This window comes from Triturus cristatus, chromosome 7 (assembly GCF_964204655.1).
Source record: "Triturus cristatus chromosome 7, aTriCri1.1, whole genome shotgun sequence".
In the NCBI taxonomy this organism is placed as follows: domain Eukaryota; kingdom Metazoa; phylum Chordata; class Amphibia; order Caudata; family Salamandridae; genus Triturus; species Triturus cristatus.
Window position 1 is genome coordinate 1,007,200,728 of NC_140590.1, and position 21,620 is coordinate 1,007,222,347.

The 21,620-nt window shown below is 44.0% G+C and overlaps 1 protein-coding gene across 1 annotated transcript in view; it reads right to left on the reverse strand.

Moving 5' to 3' along the window:
• Window positions 1–2,241: 2,241 nt before the first annotated feature.
• The window catches only part of LOC146811001 (exocyst complex component 1-like), a 76,376-nt gene continuing 56,997 nt past the window's right edge, over window positions 2,242–21,620 (reverse strand). Inside the window, exons 2-3 of the mRNA XM_085614476.1 lie at window positions 6,394–6,524; window positions 2,242–2,496 (exon numbers count right to left, since the gene is read on the reverse strand). Coding sequence (XP_085470602.1) covers window positions 2,242–2,496; window positions 6,394–6,524 — 386 coding nt within the window. The remainder of the gene's footprint in view (window positions 2,497–6,393; window positions 6,525–21,620) is intronic.

The window sequence follows — 21,620 nt, forward strand, 5'->3', positions numbered from 1 at the left end:
CTTAGCATGGTTCCCTCTCCTTGTATGGCTAGGGTGTCTGCTGCTCAGGATAGATGTCCACTGTGAGATCTCTACATGGAGCCAAACTCTGTCACCAGTACAAGAATATCGGGAATGCTACAAATTAGATTTTAGGTTTGTTGCTAAAACTACAATAGCACTGGCAGAGCAGTGTGTGATTCTCACTACTGGGATTTTGAGCTGACATAAGGTGCACTGGTATAGCTGTGTATGGATCTCTATACTGCAGTAATTGAGGGTGCGACATGGACAGTTTTAGTAGCATTTCCAGAAAGGTGTATGACTTTTAGCACTGGAGTAGCTGGTGCTGTTGCAGGTAAGAAACTAGGGGGCATATTAACAAGGGCCGGCGATAAATATCGCAAAGCGCGCTTGCATATTTAAGGCCGGCTAGCTCTGGAATATATCGCCCGGTTAGAGCATTATCAACAAGGCGCATCGCCATGGGATATGGATCCAGGTTACACTACAACACACACATCTAGGCTGGTGGGCCAATACTTTACGTTGCCTGTGTTTTTTTTTCCTTTAAATTCTTTACCTTTTTAAAAATGTTATAGTCATACTTTCATGTTTAAAATATATCTTCAGGTTACAGTCATTTCAGCCGATAGTACCTTTTCATTGTACCTAAAAGACTTAAATTTCCATGCGTTCTGCACTAAAACTAAAACGAGTTTTTACCTGTTCTAAATATACATTTCTGCTAGGAAACACCCATACTCTTCTATTAGAATTATATGTCACAGTTAATATAGTTTTCCATTTTTTTTATTGCAATCAGATAGTCACCGAATTTAAACTGTGAGTAGTTTCTTTTTATTTTATTTTTTTAATTTTGTCGCATATGCTTGCAATAAAAAATGAAAACAAAATAACAATGGTTGTAGCTTGCCACAGCAGGCTTTTTGGCGTTGCCAATGCATGTTGTAGTTTGTGCTGATATCTACATCATTATATCATAAGAAAGACATACCCATCATCTTTCCCTAACCACCTCCCCACCCAACTAGAAACATACTCTTAGAACAATGTAGACGGGCAGAGAAGAACTATGATATAAAACTACTAAGGACCAACACAGAAGATGGAAAATCAAGGCAGAGAATGACTGATGAAAGCAAGACTTTTCAACACTTAACAAAAGTTGCTATACCAAATATAAAAGAGGAAAGCGAAGATCAAGTGAGATCAGAGAAAAATGAAAGAGGAACGAAGGAGTGGGATGAAAATCTTAGCTAGATAAGCGATTAATAAACGGAGACTACACCAGACATTAGGCTGCATGTGCTAATGGATATTGCGTTTGCAAACCCTGTGGTTCCCAAACTCACTGGCCTTGTTACTGTAAAATTATTTTTACCCATTTCACGAGTCATAAAAGTTTTTCCAACTCATAAAATGGGCTTTGTGACCTACACCGAATCAAAATTTTGAAGTATTGTTTCTTCCAAATTGTAAGTTGGTATGCTATGTGTCAATGGTTTGCAACTGCAATTCCTGTCGTGCACCATTGTATAGTTACTTACACCGCATAGGAGGCGATAATGGACTCTCAAAGTAGAAAGGGTCCCTGTGGGATCCCCTTCCCATTTGGGAATTGTGATGTAACCTGAGAAAGAGTGCCCAGTGGTCAAGGGGAACACTGGCAGCTTTCCTTGGTGTTTTTTTCTAATTGGACAACTATTTATTTAAAGAAACACTGGCTCCTTTAAGGAACATGGGTTATTTAAAAAAATTAATTTGGAAATGCAACCACAGGGATAGTGTTCTGCTGTCCCTTGCAGATCCCTGTACTTGTAGCCCAATTCAGGAGGTCGCGAATTACTACCTGCCAGATACATTTTTATAAGGTAGTCATTCTCTGACCCCCAGTGAATGATGATTTTGCAAATCAAATTAATATTAAATAGGGCAGTTTGCAAAATCAGATTTCAGTCACTAAAAGGCTGGTGCACAATTTGTGACCTCTTTTTGTGGCTGCCATTTTAGTACACCTGGCTCATTATCTTTTTTTTCTAAGGCAACACCAAAGACATAAAGAGAGGCTGGCAGGGAGACTTTACACTATGTTACATAAATACAGAAAATGCCTCTGCAACAATACAAGTTTTGTAGAGGGGTCGTCAGATAGAGAGCATTTCTGGATTATAATTTGCCTGCTATAACTGAGTCCCAGCATTGGCCAAATATCTGATGTGTTCCAGGCTCATGACAGGTCTACAGGCAGCTTAAAAGACACACACAGTTTATGGCTTGAAGGCAAAGTTTCAGGGCAAGGACAATGTCCTCAGGGACATGGATAGGCCCAGGATTGCCCACAAAATCCTCGTCAAAATTGATCAGCTCGATGTCCTCTTCATAATAGGATTTCCTTAGCTTCCGCAGGCAGCGTACAAAGGCGTATTTGGAAGCCGTCGTACAGGCTTCCCAGTCGTAGACCTTTTCAAAATGCATGTCAAGTCTGCGGTCATCCTAAAAATGAAACAGAGGTGTTACAGACAAGAGATCCTAACCAGTGAAAAATACTGTAATACTTTATGAGTAATTATTTACGTCCTTCGATTTTCTGTGGCATTAAAAATGGCATCTATTTTTAAAAAAATCAAGATGATGATTTTCATTATTATTATTGTGATTTTTCATTTTATGTCTATTAATATGTCGCATTTTTGGATGCAAAAGCTCCCAATGATCCATCTGCACCAAACTTTAAGTGATGAAACAAATAAATATGCTCCTGCTAAATTAATTGATTGGTGATAGGGTAGTGATGGGGTAAAAATGGGGTGAAGTTACAACAGGTTGTCCGAAACATGTGCGTATCAGTTCTTCATGCCCCCATAGTAATTTGCGGCAAAGTTCATTAAATAAAGGTTGTAAAAACTGGTCAACATTTTCGCCCGGTATTTTTGCAGACAATATTGAATTTTACGTTCCGACCTTTGTATTTATGGGACGGTTGTAAAATTCCAAATTGGAGTGAGTTGTAATCCGACCTATCTAATTAATAATTATGAGGCAGGTCGCAAATTGTGATTCACTCCAACTGGTGTCCATCACCGGGATTGTGGACTACTAGGCTAGGCTCAGCAGACCAGCCTGTCCATGCCTGCCTTTCAATAAAGGAAAAGGGGCTGCATTTCAAAGAGACCTCTTTCTACTCTCATTCAAACTGTTTTTTACATTCATGATGGGGAGACGGGCTTGCGCATGGCTTTCTACTTCAACACGGGAGTTAGTAATGTTTTAAGGTTTGACAAGGACACATCACATACAGAATCCATATTTGGAAGGAGCACCTATAAAACGACCTTTCAAAAAACAAATTGGTATCAATGCATAATCACTTTTTAGGAATCGGTAAAAACTTTACTTATTCCTAAAAATGCATTTGTGTATTTGAAAATCTACATTTGCAGTTGCAAACTCCAAATTGAAGTGTTGGATAAAAATAGAATAAGAGCTGAGCACAAATTCACTAAACTCAGCATACTTTTCCAGCCAACTTGAAGAAATAAATGAAAAAATCTTTGCAGTGATCATGCGCTGCACTGCGCTGGATACAGCAACACAGGTAATTGATGAGAAAAAGAGCAAAACACAATATGAACTATGCAAATTCCCTTTAACGATTGCTGCCAAAATTACCTAGTAAAATCGTGATACTTATTTTGTTCATTTCTCAAGAACAGCAGGTACCTTCTGACTTAGTGCAATTCATACTTGTGACTTGCATGCTACACACACATGCCTTCTGCACTTAACCCACTGAGATATCCTACTGGCTAGAATGATCACTGGCAACAATCATCAAAATGCAGAGATCATTGCATGCATATATTACAATTGAGAAATCCTTTATTACATGTATTCTCTCTTCCTACTGCATGGCGTTTTGTGGGTCACTGTTGTGTCTATCTGGTTGACAGAAACATGGTACAGTCTGACCATACCTCCATTCCAGTCAGTGAATTGGATTTACAATGACCACCAAGATGTCAAGGCCATTGCAAGAAAGTGGTAGACCATCTCATTAGGCCACTTTATTGTTATCACTGGGTCACATGGGCAAATCCTTACAGGGTAATTGGGCCGTTGGACTTTCTGAGGATGATAAAATAAATGCTTTTAATTTGTGTGACAGTAATGAAATCTTGCAGTATTAGATATGTCAGCCTCAAAGTGTTATGTAATGATATTGTATTTTCTTTTTTGCCCCTGTTGTTATTATGGTTCGCACAGGGCTCAGAGCCTGTGCACGTGCTAAGCGCCTCTTTGGTGCCCCTAGGTAGGTTGCAGTTTTTAAAAGCTGAGTAATGTGAATTTACTTGGGTGCTGGCATCAACATTTACCAACCATACATCTCAAATGCGGGGTGGCATCTGTTGAAAATGCCTTTGTTTATTGTATCTTGCAATAAGTCTTTCACTGATTATTTCTTTTTAACCTGTAATTCTTCAATATAATAAACCATGTGCTTGCTTATGTTCTGTGCACTGTATTCTAAACCACAAAACTCTTACTATAAAGATGCACTCCAACGCCTAGGAGTGCAGTTGGTGGCATGTGGTGGTTTACAATGACCATTCAGTGAATTGAAAAAACTCCTTCCCGCAGCCTGTTTTATTAGTAACCAGTGAGCCTGTTATGATGTGTTTCCGTTTTTTGTAACTTTCTCAGTGGTGGGGAGAGGGGTGAGAATGAGTGAGTGAGGGGCAGCTGCAATGAAGCGGTAACATGACCTTGCAAGGCATGGAGACAATGGAAGGGATTGCTGATGTACTGTGATTTGTATTCTAAAATACAAAAAGCTTACTATACAGATGCACTCCAGCGTTTAGGAGTGCAGTTGGTGGCATGTGGTGGTTTACATTAACCATCCAATGAATTGGAAAAAGCCCTTACCGCAGCCTGTTTTATTAATAACCAGCGAGCCAGTTTTGGCATGTTCCTGTTTTTTGTAACTATCTCAGGGGTGGGGAGGGGGGTGAGAATGAGTGAGTGAAGGACAGCTAAGTGGTCATGTAACCTTGCAAGGCAATGGAGACCATGGGAAGTTTTTCTGTTGTTCTGTGCACTGTATTGTAAACCACAAAACGCTTACTATACAGATGCACTCCAGCGCCTAGGAGTGCAGTTGGCGGCATGTGGTGCTTTACAATGACCATCCACTGAACTGAAGCCCTTCCCGCAGCCTGAGGCACCGTCAAGCATATTACAAATTTTCTTCATATTCACCCTTTTCATGGCAGTGAGGAAACTAGGTCGGCCTACATGGTCACCTGTTGCCTAAGGGCCAGGGGATGCATGCAGGGGGGTATATGTTGTGCCTCTTGTCTGCCTGCACCCCCAGTTCATGCACAACATGGACTTCACAGTCCATGCCATGCAGGAACGTGCTTTGGCGCTCCCACTGCGGTGCCTTTCTAGGGCTCAGATCTGGGCCTTTGAAAGGCACCGCTGTGAGAATACTCCTAATCTGGCGGGCGGTCGGCAGTCGAGTTTGACGGTGTGGATGCTGGCCACTGGCGTGGTGGCCTGCTCCCACACCGACAGACTCGTAATCAGACCCTATGTAGGAAGAGTCTGAGTGAGTAGAAGCAAGAGTAAGAAGGAGTAAAAAAAGGAGTCAAAATAGCTTGAACTAGGAGAAAGAGTTGTTCTTAGTAGAATTAAGTTTAAGAGTGACTATAAAACAAATTCTTCCTGCTTTTATATCCTGGCCTTGATTGCCGAATTTTTTTTCCTGAGAGTAGTTTGAGCTTTTTGTTTTGCCTTAATATTGTCTGTGAAATATTATTTGGGATATTTTGATTTCAGTGAATGGCACTCTGATTGCACCACGAGCTAGACTCATGCTCAGTAATGGGTTTAGATGAGAGATATGCAATTTTTGCAGAAAATAATGCCAGACCATGTCGAAAATGTTTTTTTTTTGTGTTTATTAAATGATGGCCTAAATAAAAGCACATGTAAGATTGTCTAAAAAATGACTAAACACTGATTGATACCACTATGGGGTTCTCCCTCTATTTCACTTAATTTGAGGTTTATACCTCTACCTTATATTTCATTAGTTCATGAGCTGCTGTTTCTATAATCTACACAACCTGAACCTAACCCCAAAGTTGTACAAGACAACAATGGCATATTAATGGCCGGATCTCACAAATCTTATGTGCTCCTTTAGAATCCTGCGACACTGAAAAATGAAGTATTCTGGTTATAACATAGTTTTACCGTCAGAATTAGCGCATTGTAGCTTTATCAGTGAATTTAGTTCCTCCCTTACTAAAATTACAGTAATAACAGGAACGAAGAAACGAGACAAAAAGAAGAAAAACAAAGACAAAATCAGAATATACTTACGTTGGTGGCATCTTTTCCATCAATGAGGATCAAATCTTTTAACAGCCATTTTTGCTCTATCTTGTACAGGTTGACTGTTTGCTCTTGTACGACAGTAAGAGAGAGGAGCCTAACAACCTTTTCTCTGGTGACTGGAAATGAAGGACAAAAGCAAGTTTATTTACAAATAAAGCCACATCTTCAGTTATAGTGCTCCATTATGTGATGTGACATTTACACGGCGTTTCTACAGAAGGAAATGTAAATGGAAAGCACCAACAATTGTTCAAAGTTGATTTTTCGAGTGACATGGTCAAAAGAAATGTAAAAAACCTTTATTAGGTCTGGCTACAGGCAGCTTCTGCTGAGCAATTATTCAGCAAACTACAAAACAAATTACATAGAGGGGTTGTACTTTGAGGAAACCCCTTTAGTTATTTGCTTTCCAGGTTTTTGCATTTGCCATTGCTTGGATGGGCAGTCAGACAGACCCACAGCTTATCACTGATGTATAGATTGTGCCATTTACTTACATGACATCTTATGGATTGGGAATAAAGTAGCTTCTGCTACAACTCCTACTGTTATAGCGCTAGAGTTCTCTTCAATGTTGCGGCTTTACATAGGTCATGTCATCTGCTTAGCTACCAGACCTGAGCCCTTCTTCTCTACTCAGGTGTTTTTTACCATCGGTGCCCAGTAGATCACTTCATGATGTCCATTCCCTCCTAAAAGGCTGCTATTTATCATCTCTGAGTTCCTGGTGAGCACTGTCATGCTTTCCCATCTGCCTCTCCCTCATCCCACTAGGCGGCTCTTTCCCACCTGAACACCTGACTTTACCTCTGATGCCCTTTGTCCCTTCGCCAGAACACTATTCTCCCTCTGAGCAACCAGGTGTCCCCAGTATGCTGCCATCACTGTTCATCTCTCCTCCTGCCAGACTGCCTTTCCTTATCACTGAACACTCAGAGAGTCCAAACCTGCTGACCATGTTCCTTCCTCTACTTCCGCTCCGTGCCATATAGTGCCCAGGCAGCACTTTTCCATCTGAGTCGCCCCTCATACAACCCCTGCTGCTTCTCCCATCAGCTGCTCTTGACCATTTTCAGAGTGACCATGTCTGTTTGTTAGTTTACCTCACTTTTTGTCTGCGTGTATTTATCTTGTGTGTGTGAATGTCTATGGTCCATTTGTTGAAGTGTGCGCATTTATATGTTTGTATATTTGCTTACGTTTGTATCTGTCTGAGTGGGAAAAATGTATTGAAGAGTGAGGCGAGGTGCAACATTACAAACACTTTAAGAACCATCATTGGTACAGTTAATAGATCTGGCTTGTATTTCCAGTTATAAGCCTGGCCTATTGAATGTGCACTGCTTATTTTAAATGGCATGGAAACACAGATAAGTGATGGGGGGGGGGGGAATAGGCAATGTGGGAAAATAAGAATAAGACGAAGTCAGTAACGTAAATGTAAAACAAATGACTGGATAACAGCCGTGAAATATCAGAAAAAATTCAGGATGTGGCTCCGAATTCCCATTAAAGAGAAATGGCGGAAGGTTGAAACATGGAGTGTTGAATCCAGAAGCCATTGGTAATCAAAGATATGCGCAAACATCTGGATTAGAGTGAGAAATTGGAAGACATGGTAAAATGAAATTAGCGAATACAGTGTGCAGATTTTTCTTAATTCTGAAGAGTGAGAACAGAGGAGGGGATAAGACTAAGTTGAAGAGATTTGCAATAACAATCAGTAATAATGAGCAAAGATTAGTGTGCCATCTATTATTTCTCATGCACGCTTTACTCATTTGTGTGTGGAATCGAGGGCAGCAATTAACCATTATTAGAACACTGAATGGCAAGCAATCTATCTCATCTGAGCTGTCCTGGTGGCAAAAGCAAGTGTTAGAAAGTGGGTTACTAGTTGACTGGGTGTGAGCCATGGTCAAGCAGCAATCACAATCCTAGTCAGGGTAAGGCATAATCAAACACCCAATTAACCTCTGCTAACCCCTTGGTAGCGTGGCACAGAGCAGTCAGGCTTAACTTAGAGCCAATGTGTAAAGTATTTGTGCAACATTTCAATCAGTAAAACAGTAGAAACACCACACAGAAAGATACCACACCAAGTTAGAAAAATATAGCAAAATTTAATAAATAAAACAAGACCAAAATGTAAAAATCCAATCAATAAACCAGAGTTATGAATTTTTAAAGAGTAAACTGTAAAATAGCGCCGTTAAGCGTATAAGTGCCAGCCGGGGATATCTGCTCACGTTGGACCGGATCATAGTCAAAAGTTCAGGCCAACTGCGATACAGCGCGGGTTGGATACAGTCCCAGATTGGTCATGCTGAAGTTTTACCTTCTCAAATTGTGTGCCAAGAGTCCTGCACTCATTGGAGATGGTCACGAGGAGCAAAGAGAGCGTTGTTGGCAGTGGACTGTGTGGTGGGCAGAGCAGGCCAGGCGTCGCAGATGGGTGAGCTGGAACTTTGCATTGGTGGTCCTCCACAATGATCTCCCCTTTCCAATGGTACCTCTACCCAGTAGATCCCTGCTTGGGGTTCGCCACAGGAGAATGAGTCCCAAGCAGTGATCCACCAACTAGCCTTCATGGTTAGGGGGAGTGCCCCCTTAGGTAAGGGCTTGTGCTCTGTGAAACCTCCCTGCTAAAAATAACAGTCTTTCTGCTCGTTTAGGGGCAAATGGAGACAGAAAGGCCAGTAGACACCAGGATTTTTTGTATTGAAATATAGGGCTAGGGACTGCCCACCAGGGCATGGCCATGCCCCCACCCCAATGTATATGGCAACAGCCTTTCTGCACCCCAGGGGTGCAGATGGGAGTGATTACCCCCAAACTGAGCCAGTGGAGGTGCATAAAGCACACTAGACACCAGGTTATTAAATATATATATATATATAGTGGTGGGGGCTGCCCTCAATGGGCATGACCGTGCCCCCTGTAAAAAAACAAAAAGGCAGACAACTTTCTGCCTTCTATCGGGCGTATGGGGATGATTACCCCCAATCTACCACCCGGGGAGCAGAAGGCCCATTACACAACAGGGACTTTTTAAAATAAAAATATAGGGGTGAGGGCTGCCCACCACTGCATGGCCATGCTTCCACCCCCAACAGACATGGCAACAGTACCCCACCCCGAGGGCAGATGGGGGCGGGCCTACCCACCATGGTCATGTCCATGCCCGCAACCCAACGAAAAGCCAGACAGTCTTTATTCCCCTCTCTGGGTTGTGGATGGGGGTAATAACCCCTGATTTTCCCACTCTTGGGGACAGAAAGCCCACTAGACACCAGGATCTACTATAAAAATAATGGTGGGGGTTGCCTACTATGGGCATAGAAATGCCCTGCCCCCCAAAAACATTCTGGTGACAGTCTTCCCTCCCCAGAGGGCAGATGGCGGTGATAAACCCATCTTCCTCCCAACCCAGGGGTCAGAAAGCCCACAAGACACCAGGAAATGTGTTTTAAAAAATAAATATAGAGGTGAGGGCTGCCCACCATGGGCATGGCCATGCCCTCACCCCAACAAGAAGTAAGACAGTCTTTCTGCTCCCCTCAGAATGTGGATGGGGTGATTACAACCAATCTGCCCCCTGAGGGGGCAGGAAGCCCACTAGACAACAGGGCATATTATAAAAATAAACATAGGGGTGGGGGCTGACTACCATGGGCATGGCCATTCCCCCACCAAGAAAGCCCACTAAACACCAGGGACTGCATTTCTGCAGTATTTTTTTGGAAGGGGTGCTCCCCCGTCCATAGGCCTATGCATTCACCCACCACACAGCGGAATATACTTCCTGCCCCCTTGGGGGTGGATAGGGGTATTCACCCCAATCTTCCTTCCAGGGGAGCAGAAAGCCCACTAAACACCAGACATGTCAAAATGGTGCCTAAACAAACAAAAAGAGGGTGCGGTGTACCCTGGCATTGAGCCATACCCCCTCTCTAGAAGGGTCAATAGTGTATTTCCCCAAAAATGCCCCGGTGGGAGGGGTTAGAAAGTCCACTGACACCAGGGGATTTGTCTTAAGGGGCTAAAGAAACTTTGGCTTGTCCCATTTGGGTTGGTGGTGTGGCCAATGCCAGAGTGCAACACACGCACCACTTTCTTTTGGCCCAAAGGCAGAATCCCTGGGGAAATTGTGGGGCAACATCCCTAACTGGGGCACACCTCCTATCTGCCCCCAGTTGGGCAGAAATACATTTTTCCCCTTCTGGGGCAGAGTTATGGTGTGCAGTGGGCTTTCTGCCCTCTTCAGGGGCAAATTGAAAGTCCACCTGACACCAGGGATTCTGCCTGTGGGGCAAAAGAAAGTGGTGTGGGTGTTGACTCTGCCATTGGCCACACCCCCACCCCAAAACAAGGAACAGACCAGTCTTTTGCCAACACCCGAGGGGCAGACTGGAGGTTTGCTCCAATTTGCCCTGGGGACCAGAAAGCCCTCTGAATAGCAAGAATATATATTTTGTAATAAAATAACTGCATGGATCTGGCCCATCCTATCAATTTCCCCACCCTCACCAATAAAGGGTCAGCAGTCTTTCTGCTCCCCTTAAGAGAAACAAATCCTACCCCAAGAGCAAACTAGAGGATATTTGATTCCTGTTTTTACATATGGTCAGAAGAGTGTGGTTGACTCCCAATATCATCCCACTTGCCAATGTAAATGGCTCCACTTGTTGGGCTTGGGTAGACTGCCACCTGGGCAACCTACAGTACCTGGACAGTTTTGAAAACTAGACACCCTGGAGAGTCCAGGGTGGTGTGCTTCTTGTGGATCCCACAACATTTTCTTACCCACAATGCCCTGCAAACTGAAAACTTTGACTAAAAACACACTTTCCTCACATGTCTGTGAGGAAAATATTTGGAATTTATGGGAAGCCAAATATTTCCTACCAGCCAGCTTTCCCCCAAGTCTCCCAATAACAATGGTGCCTCCCTTGTGTGGGTGGGTCAAGAGACCTTGACCCGAATGGCTCTAAAGCACTACATGGAGAGATCAGTAATAAGGGTAGCTACAGGATTTGGAGCAGTGCTTGGCTGCAACCTATGCAATCCTCTAAACCACAGACATTTTTTAAATAATCAGGGTATTTCATGGTATTTTGCATTGTGTGGATTCCATGAGGTTTTCTTGCCCACAATTCCCCGCAATCCTCAAACAATGCCTGAAATCACACATTTTCCTTACATTCCTGTGATGAAAACTTCCAGAATCTGCAGGAATCCACAAAAATCCTACCACCCATCGCTATCCCACTTGTGCTGATAAAATGCTGCCCCACTTGTGTGGCTGGGACTAGAGCCTGTGACAGGAACATCTCAAACCAAGGTCAATAGGAGCCCCCTCACAAGGGCTGCCATTGACCTTGGTTTGATCCGTCCCAGTAATTTGAGGTTTGTGTGGCACTCTGGGTAAAAAACCTTATAGGATCCACACAAGGCACACCACCCTGGAATCCCATGGTTGTGTAGTTTTCAAAAATGTCTGTGGTTCATAGGTTTGCATGGTTGGCACCACAGCACGGGCCCAAATACTGCAGCTGCCCCTGTTGCTTATCTCTCAATGTAGCGCTTTAGGGCCTTTTGTGTCATGATCTCATGGCCCACCCGTAGAAGTGGGGTACAGTTCTTATCTTTGCAAAAAAGGGGTCTATATTGAGTGGAAAAATGTGATGTTTCCATGTTGTGTTTTGGAGCGTTTCCCGTTCCGGGCACTAGGCATACCCACACAAGTGAGGTACTATTTTCATCAGAAGACTTAGGGGAATGCTGGGTGGAAGAAAGTTGGTGGCTCCTCACGGATTACAGATCTTTCCATCACAGAAATGCGAGCAAAATGTGATTTTTATTCTAAATTTGCGGTTTGCAAGGGATTATGGGGAAAAACTTGGTGAGAGTCAAGCAAGTCACCCCACCCTGGATTCCTACAGGTTTGCTAGGTTTCCCTAGGTGCCGTCTGAGTGAGGGCCCAAAATCCACAGCTAGCCACTTTGCAAATAAAAAGGGTCAGTTTTGAGTGGAAAGTGTATCCATGTTGCGTTTTGGGCCATTTATTTTCTTGCACACTAGGTCTACCCACAGAAGTAAGGTTCCATTTTTATCAGGTGATTTAGGGGATTGCTGAGTGGTAGGAAGTTTGTGGCTCCCTACAGATTCCAGATCTTTCCATCACAGAAATGTGAGGAAAATATGTTTTTTAAGTCAAAGTTTGAGGTTTGCAAGGTATTCTGGCTAAAAACGATACGGTGAGAGCCATGCACGGCACCTCACCATGGATTCCCCTAGGTGTCTGTTTTTCACAAATGTGAAAGTTTGCTAGGTTTCCCTAGGTGCCAGCTGAGCTAGGGCCCAAAATCCACAGCTACTCACTTTGCAAACAAAAAAGGGTCAGGTTCGAGTGGAAAAATGTGATGTGTCCCTGTTGCATTATGGGCCGGTTCTTGTCACGGGCAGTAGGCCTACCCACATAAGTGAGGTTCAAGTTTTATCGTGAGACATGTGGGTGGGAACATGGACTAGTATAAGATTTGCTGTTACCAATTGAATTTCACTGCATATGTGACTTTCAAAGTTAAGTCAGTGTGTAAGAAAGAAGACATTTTGAAAAATATCCTCTAAATCAAATCCAATTACGAGTACCCACAAATTCAGAGATGTACAAATAACCACTGCGCTAACCTCCATATCTTTTGCCCATTTCAGAAATTTGTAGGCTTCAGTGATACCCATATTTCACTCTACATATTTCACCATATGAATTGGTCGATACTCTGTATACAAGAAAAACCATTGTACAGTGCAGTTCAGTTGTTGGCTCTGGAGACATTGGGTTCTTCAAGAACCTACTAAGCCTATATTTCTCCCTTTCAGAAGGGTCTAGCGGATGTAATGATATATTGCTTTTGTAAATCAGCCATCATGACAAAAAGTTCCAAGTGAAAATGGCAGTTTATTTCCTACTCTTTTTCAATATTCCTTTATTTCAACAGCTAGTTTGTTTGGGAAAACCTTGAGGGATTGACACATATGACCCATTGCTGAATTTGGAATTTTGTTTACTTTTCAGAAATCTATAGCTTTCCTGGATCAACAATGGGTTTCACAATGGTTTCCAGCACAAACTGAAAGTAGGCTGAGAGCAAAAAAAGTAGGAAAAATGGGCTATCTCTTTGAAAAATGCCAAAACAGTGCTAATAAAATGTGGGTTTTTTTGTTCATCTCTGCATGTGCCTAGAAGCTGGGAAGATGGTGATGTTAGCACAGCAAACTGGTCATTATGCCATTTTTAGGAGAAAAAACAGACACTTTTTTCCTATTTTTTCCCCAAAACTCTAAATGTAGCTATATTTTGGCTATTTTCTCAGTCACCTCCTGGGGAATCCACAAACCATGAGCACCTTTAGAACCCCTCCAATGTTGGAAAAAAGGACACAAATTTGGCATGGATAGCCTATGTGAAAAAAATGTTATAGAGCCCTAAGCGCACACTACCCCGAATAACCAAAAAAGGGCTCAGCACTGGGGAGTGGGGGGAGGGGAGAATAGGTGGGGATGGGAGGCCCAGTAGTTGAGGGGTTAAATTTGGTGAGTGTTGGTGATGTCAGATGAGGAACAAGAACAAGCTTCACACTTTTCACTGGATGGTCCTTTTAAGAAGATATGGTTTTTATTATAAGTACATATCTGATGTTTATGTACTCCTAGCTGAGCCCTAACAGTATATACATTTAATTTGATGTGACAAGTAACAGACACAAAATTCACTTTCCCATTATTTAGTTAACAAAAATATCATCCAAGATTCAGAGGTAATCCTGTGTTCTCATGGTTACATAGCCAAGACAATTTGCACCAAAGCATACTGTGCGTTTCAATGGTCGTTTAGTTTAAAGGGGCTATCTTGTGAATAATGTCACAATAGATCTCAAAACCCCAGCTGACATCATCAAACAAACAAATATTCTAGAACGCCTAGTATGAGTGACAGTTATCGATGCAGGACTGAGCAAAAAACGTTTTTCTCTCTTCAGTTGATAGCCCCTTTAGCGAAAAGGAGAGATGAGGTTTCCACTGGGGCAAATGAGCAATGTGAGCAGAGTGTGACCGTTTCTGGTCTGACTGCCAGATGCAAAAATAAATCAATAGGGATACTGAATCGAAATGCTTTCCTATAGATCTTTTTTATTGAAATCGATACACATTCAGGGAAAATGTAATGATACTGAATTGGTTTCATGCTTCCTTCATAATCACTGTTTCAGAAGCTGGCATGGACATAATTTATAGGTTGCCGAAGGATGCAACTGCGACCACTGGCTTTCCCTTTTCTACCCCTGGCACTGCTCTTGTCTCCCCTACATTAGAGATCGCATCAAAGGCAGAAAATAAGCAGAACTCTCTTAGAGGCTTGGTTACTTCCAGCAGCCCCTCATCGTTTCCAACCCCAGACACCGCAGCAGCTTATATTCAGCAGACAGGGTTGTTTGACCTGATCCACGTTTTTCATGTGCCCCCATGCTGTGAATGTTTTTGCTTTTAAAATGCAAATAGAAGGAATGTGATGCTGCAACTAGACAGCCCCTTCACTTGAGGCCGCCACACTCCAGAATGGTTCGCTACTGTAAGTTTTCTTGTTCTCTTGCAGTTTCTTTCTGGGCATTGGGGGCCTGGCACCAGTCTGGACTGGGAACCCAAAGCAGTCCTGACAAATGTTGTCAGACCATCCCAAGTATTGTGCATAGCGAGTGATTTTGACCACTACAAAGGGAAGTCTTTGGGGGTGGGTGGTGCTATTCTCCCAAGAAAATTTGGAAAAATAGGGCATTCTACAACACATTTGTCATTTAATATGTATTCAATTGTATTTGCCTTTAAAACATAGTAAATTATTGCTTTGCCGTGTACCATGATATGACAAACTTTGTTGGGACTCTTCAATGATTCCCTCACTATAACCCTACAACAGTGCCTGTCATCTCTCCATATCCCCTCTCTCATATGTATTTTATTTGTTTTATTGCACCCAACAGTGTAGGGTGTCGGAACACTTTGCATAACACACAAATACAGAGCTAATGAATCATCTATGTAATCAGTGTGTAGAAAATGTTACATAAGGCAAAGGTGTAGGATTCACATGTCATACATAGTGGTAGAATTGCTTGGTCTGGAGAAGCAGAAACTCAGGATTCAGAACATAACAGAGTGTTTCGGGTTGACTTTTATAATGAGAATTTATTTCTACCCAAACAAACCCTTTTAGCAATATCAGGATAATGAAAGACTGGGAAATAAACATAACTTTCTTACCAGTACCATGCAGCGCTTTGATGGCAGTTTATAGCTCACTGTGCTAGATTAAGACTGTAACTTATGAACTGCACAGTAATAAAATAATCTCTGTGACAAAGCAGTAACCCACTGAGCTATGTGCATACAATTTTGCTCTTTGATATGCATGGTACATATTCTTTGTGGCAGGCATATTACTCTCTGTGCTATCTTAGATGAGTCAAAACTGCCACTAAACAAAACTCCCATCTCTCTCCAGCAGAGACATTTATCACGAGACACTTTTATTGTTTCCCGAAAACTACTGAATATAGAAGGAACTTTGCAGTGCTTTTAAAACTGCTGCACTGCTACAAAACCAGCCCCCACTAACAAAATCATCCCCCCACCCTTCTAGCCTCCCAGGGAAATGCCCGATGCCCGGTATGGCCAGTCGGGCCTTGCCTGGAACAGAGGCACGTGCAGCTGGAGAGGGTCGATGATACGACACTCACACCAGCTTTTCCCAGTCCCACGAAATAGGCAATGCCTCTCTTGCTTGGCTTTGTTACCACCAGTCTGGGCCTGTTCTATGTCTGCCTGGCCTCAGAGAGAGCATACGCAGAGCTAGCTACATACAACACTCCTAGCGAGCTAATTAAAAGTAAGAACCCCAGTATTGACTGTTTATTGAGGTCTGTTAACCAAAGTGGTTTCGAAGCATTTTTTGCATCCTTAACGTATAACACACTCTGGGACCATGTATTATATTTACTAGTAAACAACTGATTCACTGAGTATGTAATTAAGGGCCAGATATACAATTCAATTATGAGGTCACAAACAGCCCAATTCACATAAACAACCTAAAAAATGCTTTTTTAAGTGTACAAACACCAAACTGCAATTCTACAGAATAGCATTGTGGGTTTGCGATTCGATATTTGAACGGGCTGTGTAAAAGTCACTCCTTCCAAATACCGAAACGTAGTGGTATGCATTAACGTTCAACACTTCAAAGGTGGTGGTAACCCATTTGCAAAAAGAAAGGATCCAAAGGGGCCCCTTCCATTTGAATATGTTTTTTAAAATATTTTTAAAGAATTGGCAATGGTTCCGTGGACTACTGCTTTCTCGTGAAATATGAAATTTCAGTGTTTCATTTTATTTTTTCAAATACATCCCATTTTACCTTTAAGGAAAACATGAACCATTGCTTTATTAGAAAGCAATTACTGACATTGTGATCTGCTGACCCTAGCATGCCACCATCTATGTGATAGCTTAATATTCATGAGGTAGGTTGATCTGCAGCCCACTAGGAACTGCTATTTTAAATGTAAATCTTTTATACATTAAGAATTGCGATTTCCAAATTGCGATGCGGTAAAAATTGCAGATTTGGAAATCACATTTCCCAATGTTAGTACATCAGGCCTAAAAAAGAAACAAGCTTCTGAAACTAACAGGTACCATTGATAATCTCAGGGCATTGCCACCGGTGTGGCAGCTTTCTTGCAGAAATAAAAATGTCAAGTAACTCTTGTGATTAATGTTTCTGCAATAGAGAGAGATCAGAGTTCTGTCTAGTGGCAGTTTTCACTAGCCATAAAGTAGCGCAGAGGGTTAATATGCCTGCTGCAAAGAACAGATCTGAATGTTATGTTGATAGCTGAGTGGATTAGTGAAGCCAGCCTTTACCAGGGCTTTAAAACAAAAGAAATGTATGTAAGAGAGGGACTATGGGGAGATGAAGGCACTTTTGCTAGGTGGCAGTGATGGAAATAGAGGAGGGTATAGGAGGCTGGGTTGCCAAAAAAGATTGTTGCATTGGGCACCACCAGTGCTAAACCAGGCCCTGGATAATCTGCCATTCTGGAAAAACAGTGAGCCAGATTTACCAATTTCTCATGCAGTGCAGCAGCCGCAAATGCTGCGCTGCGTGTGAAGGTGAGATCAGGAGAACACCAGATTTACTGAAATATGGCACTCTCCCTAGCGCTGGCAGTGAAATTAGCTGTTGTGCGCCACGGAGACACCTTTGCGCCATAGTGAAAGGGTGTCTCCATGAGTCAAGCAAAGATTTGGTACTGGAAGGCTACCCTTCCTGAAAAAAATAATATGCTTAGGCTAATTGTAAACATTTTTCCACTTTGTATGTGTGTTAAACAAAGCAGCACACATGTAATGTCAGAAAATAAAGGGAAAAATAGCGTTTCCCTTTTCATAGCACCTGGTTGAAGGGTGAGCTATTTTTGGCTGCTAAACCCTGTCTACTTTATTTAGTAAATTGGGTTAGGGTCAGAAACCTTGGGTCATTGCATGGGAACACCCATGGTACGGCCCCTTGGAGCTAAGTAATGCAAAGTAGTGCTATGCGCAGCTTTGCGTTACTTTAACTTATTTCCAGCGCTGGAAAAAAAATCACACAAAAAGATTTTGCTCCAATTTGCTTCACTTTTGTGACGCAAACACAGCGTAAGATCTTATTAAACCTGCCCCAGTGTGTTTTACCGCACTTGAACATCGACAGAGAAGTACTTGACACGGACTAACTAATTTCAAAAGGGTTCCTAGCTGATGAACTGACTGTTATTAGTACATTTGTGATTCCATGAGGAGATAGTGACTAAGTTGTATTAGTCAATCTAAAAGCAGCAGGGTTACATCTCAGCTTCCTAACATGACCAAATTGTGTTATTCTAGGCAACTTACTTTTGTTCTTGTGCCTCAGTCCACCTTCTTATGTGTGTTACGCAAGAAGTCACATTCATTCTATTGTGGTAACAATACCTCCCCTGTTCTGACCCGGAGAGTGATTGTTTTTTTCACATATACCCACATACCTTGAAAATCTATGCCCAAGCCTTCCATTAGTATATGGTAGACTAGAATAGAATTGAGAATTTACTTCCAGTTGTGTGTGGGGGTAGGGGCAGTGCTGCTGCCTCTTTTGAGCCAGTTATGTGTGTAAGATCAGCTTTCCCTGTAACTTAGTATATTGTTCTGTCTTTGTGTGTGAAAGAAGCTTGTGCTCTTATAGTGAACGTTCTGTCTTTGTGTGTGAAAGAAGCTTGTGCTCTTATAGTGAACGTCCTTATATCAGGGACGTTTACACTCCCTCTGTCCATGCTATACTTACTCAGCCAATGCTATACCTGTTCTCTCTGTGGAGAAGCATTTGCTGCACTAGTCAGTGATGTGCTAGATTTCATAGTGAGAAATGTCTACATGCTTCACAATAATGTTTTTTGTGAGTACTAGGTAGTCTTCAAATCGTACCAAGGCTTGGCCAAGAAATGCTTCGAGTGAACTACCATCGTCACTATAAAGCTGTGTCCAGACATTGTACAATTTTGGGATTGGCTGTAAGAAAAATACCACTTCACTTACTATGTTTCGAACGTAATTTTGGCATCAACCCTCAACTCCCCTGAAAAATAATTGTTAAATTATCTCCAGTTTCCTTAATGCTGCTCACCCAATTTGGTTAAAAATGCTCACAGGAACAATGCGGACTCTCCAGTGTGGAGCTCCCGAGTCAGGCTTCCTTTAGATGTAGCAAAAATAATCCCCTTCACTTAAAGTGCAGTAGCTATCCTTTTAAAGGCTTCTAGGATGCAGTGACTTACAGAAGAAGCCTGTAATGTGAAGAAATATCAGAAGAATGCCGCTGACCGCGGCCCCCACAGGGGGCCACTAGAGCGATCGACGCCCTAGTGTCGCCTGGGCACCGGTCACCCCACCCCGCCTCCCCCTCCCGGGGGGGCAGGGACTCCGGCCGGTGTCCCCCTCCTCTGTCCTACCCGGAAGTGACGCGACGGGCGTCAGTTCCGGGGCTCCTCTGGGCATGGAGGAGGCTATATAGCCCTCCCCACCATGCCGGCGACCTCTTGTCGCCTCGCAAACCACATGGAGAGGCCGTGTGTCGTCCCGTCGGAGCGTCGTCCTTAGGCGTGGTGGTACTTTGTGCGCCGTTGCGCGACTTCACTCACGGTGAGTGCGGCGATATCACCCCCCGCCCCGTCCCTGGGCGGCCCAAAGTTGTGCAGGTGCCATGGTACGGCCAGCATTGGGGGGGTGCGAGCGCATTGCAGGCACGTGTGGCGGGGCTGCCGGCATTTTATCAGTGCTAGGCGAGCGATCCTCGTAGGGCAGTGAGGGGCTGGGCGTGCCTTGCCACGATCTGCCGTTTTGGACACGCCGTAGACGCTGTTTGGTCTGGCGTAGTGCTGGTTTCCCATCATGCAGTATGGCGACCGTCAGCGGAGGATGAGCAGGTTCGTGGTTTTGTAGTCACTGTGGCCTAATGGTTAAGGTCTGAGACTCTTATTCTCAAGGTTACAGGTTCAATTCCCATTGATTCTGTTCAGTTGGATTTCTTTTTATGTATTACCCCACAGAGTAAAAACTCTTCTCATTATATATGTTGGGTTTTCGCTTTGCGGTGTGCGAGGGGATAGTCCGAGGCCAGTTGGAGCAATTTGTACCACAGTCTTGTGCCCCCCCTTTTTTGTTTGCAAGCGAGGGCGTTTGTCTCCGGTCTTATGATGAGGTGAATGTAACGTACTGGGACTCCCCTGGTTAGGCGGATGCACGCTAGTTAGATTTGCCCAACCTCAGACAGCCTTCCAAGCTTTCGCTTTCCCTGGTCTTTGTCGCAAATGTAGCCCCGCCTGGTGCGCCGCCTGTGGGGTCGGAACGGATCCTCGAAGGGCTGCTGAGTGTCACTGGGATGGCGGAGGGGCCTCCTCGCCTAGGTGCGCGGCTGGGTACGGTGCGGCGCGGACCTCGGGTGTTAGGGTACCCGGTACCAAGTGGCGGTTGTCACACGCGGTGAATTTGGGGGGCACAGTGTACCTTTGGGGCCTTCCTTCGCCCAAGAGAAATGTTGCCAGGGGTGAGCCAGGCCTGCCAGTCGTGCGCGGGGTGCAGAGCCTCTGGCTTGGCTGTGAAGGGGGTTTGAGGTGATGCGAAGGGCCGGTTGATCAGCCCTCGGTCTGGCGGCGCGTGGAGTGGGCATCGTGGTTCTGCGCCCTCGAGTCAGGCTGCCTAGTACCGCTCACGCGTCGGGTCACTGGTTGCCTTCAGCGGTGAGTTCTGCACCCCCACCCCCCCTTGTGGGTGCCGTAGCCCGCGGGACCGCTAGCATGCCCCCTGTCTTGCGCTAGTTTGTCGCGGTGAGTGCCCGGGCATCGCGCCCCCCCCTCACCTATAGTCATGTAGAGTAGGTGGCCTTAAGGCCAGCGCTGCAGACTTTGGGCGCTGGGGAATCGGGTTCGAGCCCCTGCGTTGGCTCAGCATCATGGATGATGGGCCGTGCCTACCCAATATGAATTTGTCCTTAGGGGGAGAGGATGTGGTCCGTCGGCGACGCTGCCAACTTTGGTGCTGGAAACCAGAGTTCGAGCCTTGAGGTCGAATCTTGTGATTCCGAGCAAATCTCATAATTCCGCCGTGCCTGAATGGGTAAAGTAACTACGGTGCTCTAGTAAAGCGCTCCAATACCTTCCGGTCGAGTTTGCGCTATTTACTATGCAACAAAACAAAACAAAAACAAAAATTCCGTGCGTATATCAAATTACATTTTGTGTAACTCAACTGGTATCTTGCAGAGCGCTCCAATACCTTCGGGTCGAGTTTGCACTGTATATACAATTTAACCGCCTAGGTCGGAAGGTGGATTTTTTGTTGCATGGGGGACTGCATGGAGACGACCCGCGATGTGGTCCGGCACGGCCTGTGTGTCCCCTGGGTTTGTGGTTGCTCGCAGTGGCAGCCGCTTGAAAGTTGCGGCCTGTTTTGTTCCACCTCCTTTTGAACTGCAAACTGGGTGGTGGTCGCATCGCATGGTACTGAGATGCAGCGGGCGTCGGGTTAGCTTTTGTAAGTGTGGGCTATTATTCCCCCTGTTGTGTACCACGTGG